This window comes from Ceratotherium simum, chromosome 2 (assembly GCF_057802395.1).
Source record: "Ceratotherium simum simum isolate JZ-2026a chromosome 2, ASM5780239v1, whole genome shotgun sequence".
In the NCBI taxonomy this organism is placed as follows: domain Eukaryota; kingdom Metazoa; phylum Chordata; class Mammalia; order Perissodactyla; family Rhinocerotidae; genus Ceratotherium; species Ceratotherium simum.
The window spans coordinates 46,367,323-46,383,403 of record NC_141901.1 but is presented as its reverse complement, the minus strand read 5'-3'; the positions used below and the strand labels follow the sequence as shown (position 1 = coordinate 46,383,403).

The following is a 16,081-nucleotide window of genomic DNA, read 5'->3' as shown; positions in this document are numbered from 1 at the left end:
TACCTGAAGCCATGGAAAGAAACATCTGAAAACATCATGGAACAGGGCCTGGTACCCAGGTAGGGCAAGAAACAGTGCTTGCCTGCCCCCACCAGCCAGACTGGAACTATTCATAATCATAATGCTTCAGTAGTAAGAAATAATCAGCCCTAGAATGAGCACTGCTCCTGAGCCACCTAAAAAAACCATAAAAGCAAGATCCAAAGGGATGAAACTGTTCACACGTCACTTAACTGTCCCCTAGAACAAAACTCATGAAGATTTATATTAATACCAACATAGCCAGTACCCAAGAAGGGAAACTTTCACAATGTATGGCATACAATCAAAGAATGCCAGGCATGAAAAGAGGCAGGAAAGTGTGACTCATAATGAGGGGAATAATCAATCAATCAATCAATCAAAATGGAACCAGAACTGAGGTGATGTTAAAAATAGCAGAGAGGATTTTAAGACAGTTATTATAACTTATTACATATGTCCAAAGAATTAAGTAGAAACTTGGAAAACATACAAATGGCCAGAATCAAACTTTAGAGGTGAAAACTGGAATGTTTGAGATAATAAATTCACCAGATGGAATCAACAGCAAACTAGACATTGCAGAAAAAACATTACAGAACAAAAAGCCGTGAACATTTGAAAATATCCAAAATAGAACTCATGGTCAAAAAAATTTTTTTAATGAACATAGCATCATGAATGGTAGGGCAACTTTAAAAGGCCTAATATATGAGTAATTGGAGTCCCTGAAAAGACTAGGGGGAAATTTTTTGAAGAACATTTTTGAAGACAGAAAAATTTCCAATCATAATGAAAATTATAATCCCACCAATCCAAGGAGCCAAATGAATCCTGAGCACAAGAAACATGAAGAAAACCACACCTAGTCACATCATAATCAAATTGCTCAAATCCATTAAAAGGAAGAATTTCCAAAGCAAGACAGAGAAAAATGACATGGTACACACAGAAAACAAAAATAAAGATCATATCAGATTTCGCATCAGAAGCAGTGCATGTGAGAAGACAGTGGAGCAATATCTTTAAATGACTGAAGGGGAAAAAGTTAAATGCGGAATTTTATGCCTCCTTCCCCAAAAAAAGTCTTTCAAAAATGAAGGTGAATAATGACATTTACAGACTTACAAATGCTGAAAGACTTCATCACCAGCAGACTTACACTATAAGAAATGTTAAAGGAGTCCTCCAGGAAGAAGGACACTGATACCAGATGGAAACCTGGAACACAAAGGGATGAAGGACAAGAGAAATAGTATCTGCACAGAAAAATATATAAGATTTTTTCTTAGTATTTAAATCTCTTTAAATACATGGAACAGATTAAACAAAAGTAATAACAAAGGATTGTGGGGTTTACAACATATGTAAAGTAAAATGTGGGACAACAATATCATAGAGGCAGACAGGGGAGAAAAGTGAAGAGGTATGATAGCACTAGAAGGCAGACTGTGGTCAGTTACAGACGTATGCTGTAAGTCCTAAAGCAGTCACTGATATAAGAAAAGAAAGAGTTACAGCTAATAAACCAATGAAGGAGAGAAAATGGAATAATAGAGGAACCATGTAAACACTACAATAGAGCAATTGCTCTCCAGGACTCTACCCTATAGAAATACTAGTACAAGTGGCTAAAGATATGCATACAAGAGTGATGACCACAGCACTATTTGTAATATTAAAAGCATAGAACCAAATTAATTTCAAAAATATATAGAAAGGGTACAAAGAAACAATGGAAGGAACTTCTTTGTCAAAAGCAAGGCAGAGGAGGAAGTCAAGATGGCGGCGTAGGCAGATTCTGAACTCACCTCCTCCCCCGGACACAGCCAATTTACAACTACTCGTGGAAAATTTACCCCAGAGACAGAACTGAAAACTGGATAAGAGGAATTCCTGCAACAACGGACAATCCTAATTGAGGTGGAAGAGGCAGAAACTCCCTTCTGGAGAGGAAAAACGCCGCCTTCACAAGCCGCCAGCTTCACGGCTGCCCAGGAGCAGTGTACAGGTACGCAGCCCTCCCTGGAGGAGCAGGGCCCTGAGCCGGGAGCGCCACCGCTGGGGGCATTTTGTGGACCCAGCACAATTGAGACAAGTGGCATTATATCTGACTTTGCCTGCTACTAAAACATTGGGGAGTATCCCCAGAAAAGCTGATTCACAAAGACATTAAAACTGGCTCTTAGGGCCGGCCCCGTGGCTTGGCGGTTGGGTGCGCGTGCTCCGCTGCTGGCGGCCCGAGTTTGGATCCCGGGCGGGCACCGACGCGCCGCTTCTCCGGCCATGCTGAGGCCGCGTCCCACATGCAGCAGCTGGAAAGATGTGCAGCTATGACACACAACTATCTACTGGTGCTTTGGGGGAAAAAATAAAAAAAAAAAAATTAAAACTGGCTCTTAAAGGGCCCACGCGGAAATTCACCCGTTTCAGAAAGCAACCTAAAATCACCAGAAAGAAAGGTGCACAGTGCTGTGGTGAAAAGAGACTCACCTAATAGGCCCTGAGTGCATCTCGGTGAGGGGTGAGACCTCTCCAGGGACTGGGACATTGGCGGCGGCCATTGTTGTGGCCCGGTGTGGGCATGCTGACACAGAGGCCATTGGAGTTCTCACTGAGGCCTGCTACCCCAGGTCTGCCCCACCCACTAGAGCACTGATTTAATCCAGCTCAGCCAGGGCAGGCATCCCACCCTAGAGACTGGCCCCACCCAACAACAAGCCCTCAGGCAATTTGTGGGCCTGCAGAGATTGGTGACTGGATTCTCTGCTGCCTGGCAACTGAGCCGACTTCAGCGGAGCAGGACGTGCACAAGGAGCAGGTGGAGAGTGTGGGGCGGTGGTGGAGTGTGTGGGGCTCCCGCCGTGGAGAGACTGGGTCCACTTCAGGAGGTCGGGGCACGCACATGGGGAAGGACTGTGTTGACTGTGTGTGTGGACCTGTGGGTGGCAGGGTTTGTCAGCTGCAGAAGACTTGTGCTTCTCAAAGACCCACCTAGGGGGTTTGCCCCACCTTCCAAAGCCTGAAACAATTGGGTGCTCCTGTGCCTGAGGCCAGCCCCACCCAGCTGCAATCCTCAGAGAGCTGACAAGAGACCTAAAGGCTGGAGGCTTATAGCAATTGTAAGGCCCTGAGCCTAACAACCTGCCATGCTGGGGGCCTACTCACTTAAAAGAAATACTGCCACACAAATGTGATATTAGAACTTGCAGCCAACTGTGCTGGGGCTCCCCACACCTGATAAAGAGACTGAAGGGCCCACAACAACTACAAGCAGCTGAGCATTGCAACAGCTGGCCAGGAGCATAACTCTGCCTCCCTGGGCGCCTACAGGGAGAGCAAACAGGCCACGACAGAAGGACACACGTAGCCCACATAGGGGTCACCCCTGGAACATTGAGAACTGAGGGAAGCACACTGCAGGCCTCCTAAGCCATCATTTGCATAAGGTCACCTATCCAAGAGCAGGAGAAGTAGCTGATCTACCTAATACGAAGACACAAGCACAGGGAAAGAGGCAAAATGAGGAGGCAAAGGAATACATTCCAAGTAAGGGAACAGGACAAAACCCCAGAAAAGGAACTAAGTGAAACAGAAATGAGCAACCTACCTGACAGAGAGTTCAAACAAAGAGTTTTAAGGATGCTCACTGATCTGGGGAGAAGAATAGATGAACTCAGTGAGAATGTCAACATAGAAATGGAAGATATAAAAAAGTACCAATCAGAAATGAAGAATACAATATTGGAAATGAAAAATTCACTAGAGGGACTCAAAAGCAGAGTAGAGGATACCGAAGAACGGATCTGCGAGCTGGACAAAAGACTAGAAGAAATTACCCAAGCTGAACAGGTAAAAGAGAAAAGAATTAAAAAGAGTGAGGACAGTCTAAGGGACCTCCAGGACAACATCAAGCACACTAACATCCGTGTTATAGGTGTCCTGGAAGGAGAAGAGCGAGACAAAGGGGCAGAGGATCTATTTCAAGAAATAATAGATGAAAACTTCCCTAACCTAAGGAAGGAAACAGACATCCAGGTACAGGAAGCACAGAGAGCCCCAAACAAGATAAACCCAAAGAGGCCCACGCCAAGACACATCATAATCAAAATATCCAGAATTAAAGATAAAGAGAGAATCCTGGAAGCCACAAGAGAAAGTCAAGTTACATACAAAGGAAACCCCATAAGGCTATCAGCTGACTTCTCAGCAGAAACCTTACAGGCTAGAAGAGAGTGGCACGATATACTTAAAGTGATAAAGGAAAAAACTTACATCCAAGAATACTCTACCCAGCAAGGTTATCATTCAAAATGGAAGGAGAGATCAAAAATTTTCCAGACAAGCAAAAATTAAAGGAGATCGTCAACAAGAAACCAGTGCTACAAGAAATGTTAAAGGGACTGATTTAAGGGAAAAAGAGAAGACCACAAATAGGAAAAATTATCTATATCCATGATAAGAACGTAATGGATACAAGTGCACAAAAAAGAGGTTAGATATGATAACAAAAATATAAAAGGAGGGAGGAGGGGAGTTAAAGAGTAGAGCTTTCAGACAGAGGTCAAACTAAAGAGACTATCAATTCTGTATAGAAGAAGAAAGGAACAGAGAAGGACTACTAAAACACTGAGAAAAAAAAAGTTAAAAAATGGCAGTAAGTACATACTTATCAATAGCTACTTTAAATGTCAATGGACTAAATGCTCCAATTAAAAGGCATAGGGTGGCTGAATGGATAAAAAAACAAGACCCGTATATATGCTGCATACAAGAGACACACTTCAGACCTAAAGACACTCACAAACTGAAAGTGAAGGGATGGAAAAAGATACTCCACGCAATGAAATGAAAAGAAATGAAATGGCAATGAAAAGAAAGCTGGGGTAGCAGTACTCATATCAGACAAAATAGACTTTAAAACAAAAACTGTAAAAAGAGACAAAGAAGGGCATTACATAATGATCAAGGGAACAATCCAACAAGAGGATATAACACTTGTAAATATCTATGCACCCAATGTAGGTGAACCTAAATATATAAAGCAATTATTAACAGACATAAAAACAGAAATAGACAGTAACACAATAATAGTAGGGGAATTTAACACTCCACTTACACCAACGGATAGATCATCCAAACAGAAGATTAATAAGGAAACATTGGCCTTAAATGACACACTAGAACAGATGGACCTAGTAGATATATAAAGAGCATTCCATCCAAAAACCGAAGAATACACGTTCTTTTCAAATGCACATGGAACATTCTCCAGGATTGATCACATATTAGGCCACAAAACAAGTCTCCATTAATTTAAGGAGATTGAAATAATATCAAGCATCTTTTCTGACCACAACGGTATGAAACTGGGAATCAACTATAGGAAGAAAATCAGAAAAGCCACAAATACGTGGAGATTAAACAAAATGCTATGGAACAATGACTGGGTCAACGAAGAAATCAAAGAAGAAATCAAAAAATACCTGGACACAAATGAAAATGAAGATACGACATGCCAGAATTTATGGGATACAGCAAAAGTGGTTCTAAGAGGGAAGTTTATAGCAATACAGGCCTATCTCAACAAACAAGAAAAATCTCAAACAATCTAACAATGCACCTAAAGGAACTGGAAAAAGAAGAACAAACAAAGCCCAAAATCAGTAGAAGAAGGGAAATCATAAAAATCAGCAGAAATAAATGAAATAGAGACCAAAAAGTCAATAGAAAAAATTAACAAAACCATGAGCTGGTTCTTTGAAAAGATCAACAAAATTGACAAATCTTTAGCTAGACTCACCAAGAAAAAAAGAGAGAAGGCATAAATAAGTAAAATCAGAAATGAAAGAGGAGAAATTACAACAGACACCTCAGAAATACAAAAGATTATAAGAGACTACTATGAAAAGCTATATGCCAACCAATTCGACAATCTGGAAGAAATGGATAAATTCTTAGAATCATACAACCTTCCAAAACTGGATCAAGAAGAAGTAGAGAATTTGAATAGACCAATCACCAGTAAAGAGATCGAAACAGTCATCAAAAACCTCCCCAAAAATAAAAGTCCAGGACCAGATGGCTTCCCTGGTGAATTCTACCAAACATTCAAAGAAGACTTAATACCTACCCTTCTCAAACTCTTCCAAAAAATTGAGGAGGGGGGGGAAGCTCCCTAACTCATTCTACGAAGCCAACATTACCCTGATACCAAAACCAGACAAGGACAACACAAAAAAAAGAAAATTACAGGCCAATATCACTGATGAACATCGATGCAAAAATCCTCAACAAAATACTAGCAAATCGCATACAACAATAGGTTAAAAAGATTATATACCATGATCAAGTGGGATTTATTCCAGGTATGCAGGGATGGTTTAACATTCACAAATCAATCAACGTGATACACCACATTAATAAAATGAAGAACAAAAATCACATGATCATCTCAATAGATGCAGAGAAAGCATTTGACAAGATACAGCATCCATTTATGATAACAACTCTGAATAAAATGGGGATAGAAGGAAAGTACCTCAACATAATAAAGGCCATATATGAGAAACCCACAGCTAATATCATCCTCAATGGTGAAAAACTGAAAGCTAGCCCTCTAAGAACAGGAACCAGACAAGGATGCCCACTCTCACCACTCCTATTTAACATAGTACTGGAAGTCCTAGCCAGAGCAATCAGGCAAGAGAAAGAAATAAAAGGGATCCAAAGTGGAAAGGAAGAAGTGAAACTGTCACTATTTGCAGATGACATGATTTTATATATAGAAAACCCTAAAGAATCCACCAGAAAACTTTTAGAAGTAATAAACGAATATGGTAAAGTTGCAGGATACAAAATCAACATACAAAAATCAGTTGCATTTCTATACACTAACAATGAAGTAGCAGAAAGAGAAATTAAGAATACCATCACATTTATAATTGCAACAAAAAGAATAAAATACTTAGGAATAAACTTAACCAAAGAGGTGAAATATCTGTACACCGAAAACTATAAAACATTGCTGAAAGAAATTGAAGAAGACACAAAGAAATGGAAAGATATTCCGTGCTCTTGGATTGGAAGAATTAACATAGTTAAGATGTCCATACTTCCTAAAGCAATCTATAGATTCAATGCAATCCCTATCAAAGTTCCAACATTTTTCACAGAAATAGAACAAAGAATCCTAAAATTTATATGGAACAACAAAAGACCCCGAATAGCTAAAGGAATCCTGAGAAAAAAGAACAAAGCTGGAGGTATCACACTCCCTGATTTCAAAATATACTACAAAGCTATAGTAACCAAAACAGCATGGTACTGGCACAAAAACAGACACACAGATCAATGGAATAGAATCGAAAGCCCAGAAATAAACCCACACATCTATGGACAGCTAATCTTTGACAAAGGAGCCAAGAACATACAATGGAGAAAAGAAAGTCTCTTCAACAAATGGTGTTGGGAAAACTGGACAGCCACATGCAAAAAAATGAAAGTAGACCCTTACCTTACACCATACACAAAAATTAACTCCAAATGGATTAAAGACTTAAATGTAAGACCTGAAACTATGAAACTTCTAGAAGAAAACATAGGCAGTAGGCTCTTCGACATTGGTCTTAGCAACATATTTTCAAGCACCATGTCTGACCAGACACGAGAAACAATAGAAAAAATAAGCAAATGGGACTACATCAAACTAAAAAGCTTCTGCACAGCAAAGGAAACCATCAACAAAACGAAAAGACAACCTAACAATTGGGAGAAGATATTTGCAAACCATACATCTGATAAGGGCTTAATCTCCAAAATATATAGAGAACTCATGCATCTCAACAACAAAAAAACTAACAACCCAATTAAAAAATGGGCAAAAGACCTGAACAGACATTTCTCCAAAGGAGATATACAGATGGCCAACAGGCACATGAAAAGATGTTCAAAATCATTAACTATCAGGGAAATGCAAATCAAAACTACAATGAGATATCACCTCACGCCCGTCAGAATGGCTATAATTAACAAGACAGGAAACAACATATGTTGGAGAGGATGTGGAGAGAAGGGAACTCTCATACACTGCTGGTGGGAGTGCCAACTGGTGCAGCCACTATGGAAAACAGTATGGAGATTCCTCAAAAAATCAAGGATAGAACTACCATATGATCCAGCTATTCCACTGCTGGGCATTTATCCAAAGAACTTGAAAACACCAATGCATAAAGATACATGCACCCCTGTGTTCATTGCAGCGTTATTCACAATAGCCAAGACTTGGAAGCAACCTAAGTGCCCATCAAGGGACGAATGGATAAAGAAGATGTGGTATATATACACAATAGCATACTGCTCAGCCATAAGAAATGATGAAATCCAGCCATTTGTGACAACATGGATGGACATTTCGGGTATTATGCAAAGCGAAATAAGTCAGAGGGAGAAGGTCAAACACCGTATGATTTCCCTCATTAAGTAGTAGATAATAACAACAATAAACAAACACATAGAGACAGAGATTGGATTGGTGGTTACCAGAGGGGAAGGGGGGAGGGAGGAGGGCGAATGGGATATTTCGGCACATGTGTGTGGTGATGGGTTGTAATTAGTATTTGGGTGGTGAACATGATGTAATCTATGCAGAAATAGAAGTATAATGATGTACACCTGAAATTTACACATGTTATAAACCAATGTTACTGCAATAAATAAAAAATTTAAAAAAACAAAAAAACAACAACAACAACAAAAAGTAAGGCAGAGGATAATTATGATGTTTCTGCTTTTTCATACATTTCTTGATTCTCAAGCACAAACCTTGTATTTTTTCACTGGTTCTCTCAGGAGGATCTGAGATCTGAGAAGATCTTGTTACCGAGCAATGGGCTTGCTCTGCTTGCCTCAATCAGAGCCAATTAATCTCACGGCGTTAGGGATCAAGAAAGGAAGTTTTAATTCGATTAGCTGGCATAAGCGGGAAGACGGCAGACTAATGTCTCAAAAAAACCATCTTCCAGAATTACAGAATCTTGAGGCAGTTATATAGGGAAAATGGGCAGTGAGGAGGAGGTCCAGGGATGGTGGTCTCCAGGCATGATGGACTCCAGACATCACATTGTTTCATTCTTCTGTCAGCTGTGATGGATACCTTGTAGGTGTGTTTCCCGCCTGTGGCCGGCCTGTTCCTGGAGAGAAACTCAGAGAACAAAGTTTTAATATACCAAGCTACAGGGGAATGTGTGCATAGGTGGAGGCCATAAATCAGGAGAGCATATGAATTATTTTAGAGTACGTGCAGAGCAGCAAATAGTCACACAGATGAGGTGCTGGGATCGTTTAGCGTAACAAGATGGCCTCACTTACTCTCACTTACTCCTGAGTCTCACTCAGGATGCTCCTGTGGTGCACAAGACACAGAGGACAGGAGGGTAAGGTAAGAGAGATCTCTCCCTCTCCCTACTTGTAGGTGACAGGATTGCAGGCTAAATACTTTTAAACTGCAAAAACCTGCATCTGTGGGCAGGTGCGAACCACCAACCTTTCAGTTAACAGTTAAACGCGCTAGCCAATCGTGCCACGAAGACACACGGAAAACACCTCCTTCATCTCAATAGAGAGCACGCACTCATGTAGTGGTCGGTGGAGCCACCCGCTTTTTTGCAGTACAGCTGTGCAGGCTCCAGAGCCTCGGAAAACCTGAGAGGTGGAGTCGACGCAGCGTCTTCATCGCCTTTGAAACCTGTGCGTTTGGTGATTCCGAAGACAGAGGGCAGCCGAACGACCTCGCCCCGCCTTGCTCCACACCCGCCTCAGACGCCAGCCCCTCCGGAGACGCCCGGGGTCGCGACCCCCCCGGGCCTGAGCCGAGTAGGGCCCAAGGGAAGCTGAACGCCAGGTGGGCCCCGGTGACGGCTCCTCGAGTTTGCTCTGCCTTCACCAGAGCCTCTGCGCCGCTGGCGCTAGCCCCTCACTCCACTGGGCTGCGGTCGGTGAGAGAGGATGGGGGGGGGGTCGAAAGGGGCAAACGCGGAGAGGCGGGAAAGAAGCCGGGGAGGCGTGGACTGAGGACAATGAGACTTTCCAGGAGGCCTGTGCAGAGGCGCGGGCCGGATTCAAGGGAGATGAGAAGTGCATCAGAATGGGGAGGGGAAAACCGAGAGACAACACGAGGGAGAAGCATGAGTACCTGCAGTTGTTCAAGAACAAAGCAGCGCAGTAAATGGAATGATTATACGTGAAAATTCGTAGAGTAAGACTAGACTGCCACTCGGACTGTGGCGCGCCGTGATCGTATAGTGGTTAGTACTCTGCGTTGTGGCCGCAGCAACCTCGGTTCGAATCCGAGTCACGGCAGTGTTTCCCTTTTGCTTTGTGTCTAAAACCCTACAGGCTGCGCCTCTCACCTGGGGCCACAGAGCAGCTCTTTTCGCTGGCCACCAAGTGTAATAAGGTCATGAGAAGGGAAGAAAAAATAGTGCACTAAGCTGTAGCGCAGTCACAGGGGAAAACCCTGGACGTGCGCCACATCACACCATTTAACAGACGATATTGAAAGATGAGGTGGGAGCTCTCAATGAGACTTGTGTGTAGCTTCCACTAAGGGAATGGTCTAGTCACTACAGATTTTTTTACTGACATATTTCAAACATCAGCGAGGCTTTTTTTACACAAAAAAAAGAACAGATTTTTAAAGAGTTTACAATATTCTCCAAACTGTTCATGGTCTACATTGGAGTCTCGGAAAACAAACGGCCAATTTTTATCCTATAAGGGAACTATTAGCGTGTATTGACAGGAAAAAATGCACAAATTATTAATGGACAGCTATTTGACTATTGAAATGTGCAAGCGTCACCAGGATCACTACATAGAAATTTTCTACCATCTAAGCATGGCCCTTTGATACACTTTACAGGTAATGCCTTCATCCCCTGATATTTCATTTTTTTTATTTGTCTACCCCACAGATTAGGCTTGTTCGTTCTTCAGATTCACATGAATGAATATACATGTTTTCTGTCTGGCTATTATCAAGCAACATTATATACATTTTTTAAGATTTTTAACATGCTTTTACTAACCAACATGGAAGATGTTATTTTTTTATTGATGTCATAATAGTTTGTAACATTGTGAGATTCCAGTTGTACATTATTGTCAGTCACCATATAAATGTGCCCCTTCACCCCTTGTGCCCACCCCCCAACTCCCTTCCCCCTGGTAACCAGCAAACTATTCTGTCTGTGTGTTAGTTTATATTCCATATATGAGAGAGGTCATACAGTGTTTGTCTCTGTCTGGCTTATTTCACTTAACATAATACCCTCCGTGTCCATCCATGTTGTTGCAAATGGGACAATTTTGTCTTTTTTTTTTACAGCTGAGTAGTATTCCATTGTATATATATACCACATGTTCTTTATCCAATCATCAGTCAAGGGACACTTGGGTTGCTTCCACGTCTTGGCTATAGTGAATGATGCAAGCAACACTATATTTTTGATATATATGTATGTTATTGCGTTTGTCACACCCTAATTTTGGTGTAAATGTTAAGTTTTACACCAATGTAAACTACACCACAAATGGTGGACATTTGGGTAATTTCAAACTACAGCATTGGGAAAAAGGCTTATGTGAATACTGTTCTACTAGTAATTTGTGGATATGTGAAAAAATGTCCACTGAAGGAAGGAAAGCCATAGACAGAAAATCTGCAAAGAAAGCAAGACCACTGGCCTATCCTAGAGGTGCTAGAATGAGGGAGAGGAGGGGGACACTGAGGCAACTCAGAGAAAAGTGGAATTTTTACTGCCACTGAAGACTGCATTCTCTTCCATCATTTCTGCTCTCTCCAAGGTCCTCCCGGGGAAGGATGGGCCCACGGAAGCGCCGCTCCGAAGTGGTGCAGTGCGCAGAGTCTGGGCTTCTGCTGGAGTATTTGCCGGTGTCTCTTCTGGGTAAGAGTGGACCCCACAGGATATACCTGCTTTTCCCTGAGGAGCAGGGAGAGAGACACCAACTTGGCCAGCTCCATGGGCCTCGCGCATCACAGGCCCCACAAGGAGGAGCAAGGTTTTAGGCCCCTGAGCCTGGCCCCTCAATGGGCTGAGGCAAGAGAACTAGCTAGGGAACCTCCTGCTGCCTCAGGTTTTCTCTCCTCCTGTTGTTGGAGTGTGGATCCAACTTCTTCCCCAAACACTGGAGAGGCGTCTGGGTCATTTCCAAGGGTTGGGGGCGGGGGTGGGGAAGGTTTACCGTCTCCAGGAACACAGCTGGGGTGGAGGAGGAGGGGGAAGGGTGAGAGGCGAGAAGCAGCTGGCTGGCCTAGGCAGAGATGGCGCGCTGGACCCAGGAGCCTCTTTGTTCCTGGGAGGGGTGCCCCCTTCCTACCTGGCCCCAAAGGGACTGTGGAGCGAGAGGCCTTCAGGCAACGTCTAGAACGCCCTCTCGCCACAGCCGACGTGTGGTCTTTCTCCTGGGGCGCCTGCCCGCCAGCGTGCAGGGGCTGCCGTGGCCGCACACTGGGCTGGGTCCCCGCGCACTAACACGCCCATGGCGGGCTGCAGGCTGGAGTAGACCGCACCTTTGGTAGCTTTTGGAGAGGAAGGAGGTGTTGCGCAAAAAGCAGGGCTTTTCCATACGCTTTGGTCACAAAACAAAAGAGCCAGGAAGATGGCAGTGCAGATGCGATCTCCCAAGCAGTGGAGCGCTGAATGTGGGGTACTTCGTGTTCTGGGCCTGGGTTGGCAGAGAGCAGTGAGGTACCACGAAGAGATGTCTGTCACGAAACGAGGAATATCAGGGGAGAAGGCGAACGCAGTCTCCCACTAGGAGAAATCCCACAATCAAATTTCCCACACGTGGGGAAACCGCAGGGGTCAGCATGGCCCGAGTGCAATAGTCGAGCCTCGCTCATGGGAAAACCACTTTTGTGATGACGGTATCTCCGCTGTCCGGTAAGTGTGAACACCTCCCCGCAGGCACAGTGCAGCCTCCCATCCCTCCACCGTTCACTCAGGGTCACCACCCTCCCCTCCACCCGCCCCTCGCCATTCTTCTAAACCTTCTCCTTTTGAAGAAATTCAAACGACCGCCCCTCACCGCCACCCCCGAGGAGAACCCACGGGCGGGCCCACCAGACTGACAGCCTTTCAGCAGCGGCTCCAGACCCACGGACCAGCAGCCGCTGCTCTGTGTCATCTCCATACTCCACACTCCACCTGCTGCCTCCGTAGCTCGGTCCACATCACCTTCCCAGGCTCTGGCTCTTGTCTCGCCTTACAGTGGACGCAACATTTACCCCAACAGATCTTCAGAGCGAGTGTAGAAGGGAAAAGGGAAAATGTACCTGATAGAGTCCACGGGGGTTCAAAAAAAACAGCAGTTGGAGAAGTTGTGGCAGTTGCCTGGAACACCATTGCTTTGATATTCTGGTGTTGATTTTTATACCTACCTTCTGCTTATGGCACTGATAACAGTTTTCCACTTGTGATAGTGAGATGAATTAAAAAGTCATACTACTGAGGGAAAAGAATGTGAATCGATTGAAAGAGAATATTTAAAGTATGTATTCAACTCTCCCTGAACTAAGTGCATGGATATGGCAAAAGCCTAGGGCCCCTGGCGTGTGCGCCAATGCCGTGCCAGTCGTTGGATCTGCGCCTGTGATACAATGCTGCTCCGGTCCCCTGCTTCGAAAACGCCGAAGTCGGATCATTGTCTCCGGAGGAGCCTCAGAGGATCCACCTACCCGCGGTGACCGACTCCGTGACCAACTCCGTTTCCTTCTCCTGGGAAGCCTAACCTGGGGTCTTCCTGGATCACAAAGGAAGTTATCTTAATGACCAAAAGTTACAAAAAAAAATTTCTTGACATTTTTACCCATTAGGGAAATACAAATTAATACTATAAGGAGATACCATCACATGATATTTATATCATATTTATATTTAAAAGAAAGTACACGAAATGCTGACAAGAGTGTGGAGTAATCACACCCGTGGTTGTTGGTTTGAAACCATTCTAGAGGACTGTTTGGCAATTTTTAATAAAGTTAAACTTGTACCTACTCCATGATGAAGCAATTACAGTACTTCTATGAATGCACAAGTGCAGAAAAAGATTGCTTCAGAGTATTCATCAAAACACCAAAAGTATTCATCAATAACACCAATTAACACCCAAATTACTCCAATAATACCAAAATTAAGAAGAGATATACATAACAATATGGATATATTTAATGAACATAATGCTGCATGAAAAAAGATACAAAATTCATTCATTTACATTTCAAGAACAGACAATAGTAATCTATGGCAACAGAGCTCAGAATAGTAATTAACTAAGGGAGATAGGGTAGGAATTGCTTGGAAAGAAGCTCAACGGGCATTTCTGGGGTGATGGGAATTTTCTGTAACTTGATCTGGGTGATGATTACATTTGCCAAAATTCAACAAAAATGTGCGATAAAGATTTGTGCTTTTTATTCTATGTGGACTGTATTTCAATAATTGACTTCCCATAAAAATTAGTGGATGGCGGATGGACACAAGCCGGTGTAGACATAACTAGTTTTCACTTTATTGTAAACTCATTAAAAACTCATTCTCCATTAGTGTAAAAAACCCCCCACTGATACTTGAAATATCTTTACCAGAAAACTGGCCATGACCACACTATTTCATAAATAGAAGCTCCCGACAAGGCTCCTTGAGAGACAGTGTTTCATCTTTGGATATATTTTCTGCTCAATAGTGAGACAAGGAAACATCCAAAGTTTCGCTTTGCCTGGCCGCGCATAGGTTTGTGCATTGTGGGATTTACTCCTCCTTTAACAGCATCTCACTGTGCGGCCACTGGTAAACTCGGCTCTCTGACAGCTGCTAAAGGAGCGTACGTAGCTGGTGCTGGGATTAAAAGCAAACGGAAAGACCGTCGGGGACATTGCCCTACTGTAACTTGGATTTGAACCAAGGTTGCTGCAGCCACAACACAGTGCTAACCACACAGAGTCACGATGCGCCACGGACCTGCTGGCAGCCACTGTACTTCCTATAATTTTTTTTTGACGTAAAAATATTCACACTATTTTTGCTGTTTTATTTTTGGACACCTACAGATACTCATGCTTTTGTCTCTCGTGCTCTTCTCCGTTTCTCCCTCCCCATTCTGCTACTTAATAAAACAATTTTCATCTCTCAGGATTCGGGCCTGTGCCTCTTCCTGGGAGGTCTCGTCTCATTCATGCCTCTGCTTTCTTTCTCGCCTTTTCACATTTCCTCTTTTGACCTGACCTCTTTCCCGCTGCAGCCACACCGGCCCCACCTACTCCACCCACCGCAACCGAGTGGAATGAGGGGAGCGCAAGCAGGGTGGACGGTCGGGTGAGGGCGGAACAAAGGTCTGGAAGAGCCATCACAGGAGCCCACCGGATGTTCAGCTTCCCTTGGGTCCCACTCGGCTCAGGCCCCGGAGGGTCGCGGCCCCGGGCGTCTCCGTGGCGCGGGCATCTGAGGAGGGTGTGGAGTAAGGCGGGGTGAGGCCGTTGGGCTGCCGTTTGCCTTCGGAATCACCCAAAGCACAGATTTCAAACCGGACGAACACACTGTGTCGCCCTCACCTCTATGGTTTTCAGAGGCTTTAGCCAGCTCAGCTGTCCTGCAAAAGGCGAGTGGCTCAGCCTAAGTTGGATGAGTGCTTGCTCTCTGCTAGGGTGACAGCGACTGTCTTCACGTTTCTTTGTGGTGCAATCGATTAGCGCATTGGGCTGTTAACCGGAAGGTTGGTGGTTCGAGCCTATCCGGGGATGAGTCTTGCATTTTCTTTTCTTCTTTTTTTTTCAGATTGTGAAAATGTTTGCTTTGGGTCTCCTCCATTACCCTCCTGTCCTCTGTGTGTTGTGCACAACGTGAGGACCTAAGCCAAGATCCTCATGGATTCTCACAGAAGAGCTCCAGAGGAAAACAGGTCACTGGGAATTCGGGAATCCCCAAAAGAGTAGAGTCATCATCGTTACCCTCTGATTCCTTTTAGTAAAGAAGTTTCTTCC

General features: G+C 43.8%; 1 protein-coding gene and 2 non-coding genes across 3 annotated transcripts; 2 read left to right on the top strand and 1 right to left on the bottom strand.

The window, feature by feature from the left end:
* The first annotated feature begins 9,418 nt into the window (after window positions 1-9,418).
* On the top strand, window positions 9,419-16,081 carry LOC147917962 (uncharacterized). The gene is made up of 4 exons (XM_087417804.1): window positions 9,419-9,460; window positions 9,642-9,922; window positions 11,887-11,987; window positions 15,876-16,081. The coding sequence occupies exons 1-4, from the start codon at window positions 9,419-9,421 to the stop codon at window positions 15,950-15,952; spliced, it is 501 nt and encodes a 166-aa protein (XP_087273930.1). The 3' UTR covers window positions 15,953-16,081.
* Window positions 10,309-10,380, top strand: TRNAH-GUG (transfer RNA histidin (anticodon GUG)). The gene has a single exon. It is a non-coding gene; the product is annotated as a tRNA-His (tRNA).
* LOC147917963 (U1 spliceosomal RNA) lies at window positions 12,832-12,994 on the bottom strand. Its single transcript, XR_015549313.1, has one exon. It is a non-coding gene; the product is annotated as a U1 spliceosomal RNA (small nuclear RNA).

Coding starts and splice junctions, on each gene's coding strand:
- LOC147917962 (XM_087417804.1), top strand. CDS start 9,419: ATGCTCCTGTGGTGCACAAGACACAGAGGACAGGAGGGTAAG. Junction 9,461..9,641: donor ACAGAGGACAGGAGGGTAAG/GTAAGAGAGATC, acceptor TCATCTCAATAG/AGAGCACGCACTCATGTAGT. Junction 11,988..15,875: donor TTTGCCGGTGTCTCTTCTGG/GTAAGAGTGGAC, acceptor TTTTTTTTTCAG/ATTGTGAAAATGTTTGCTTT.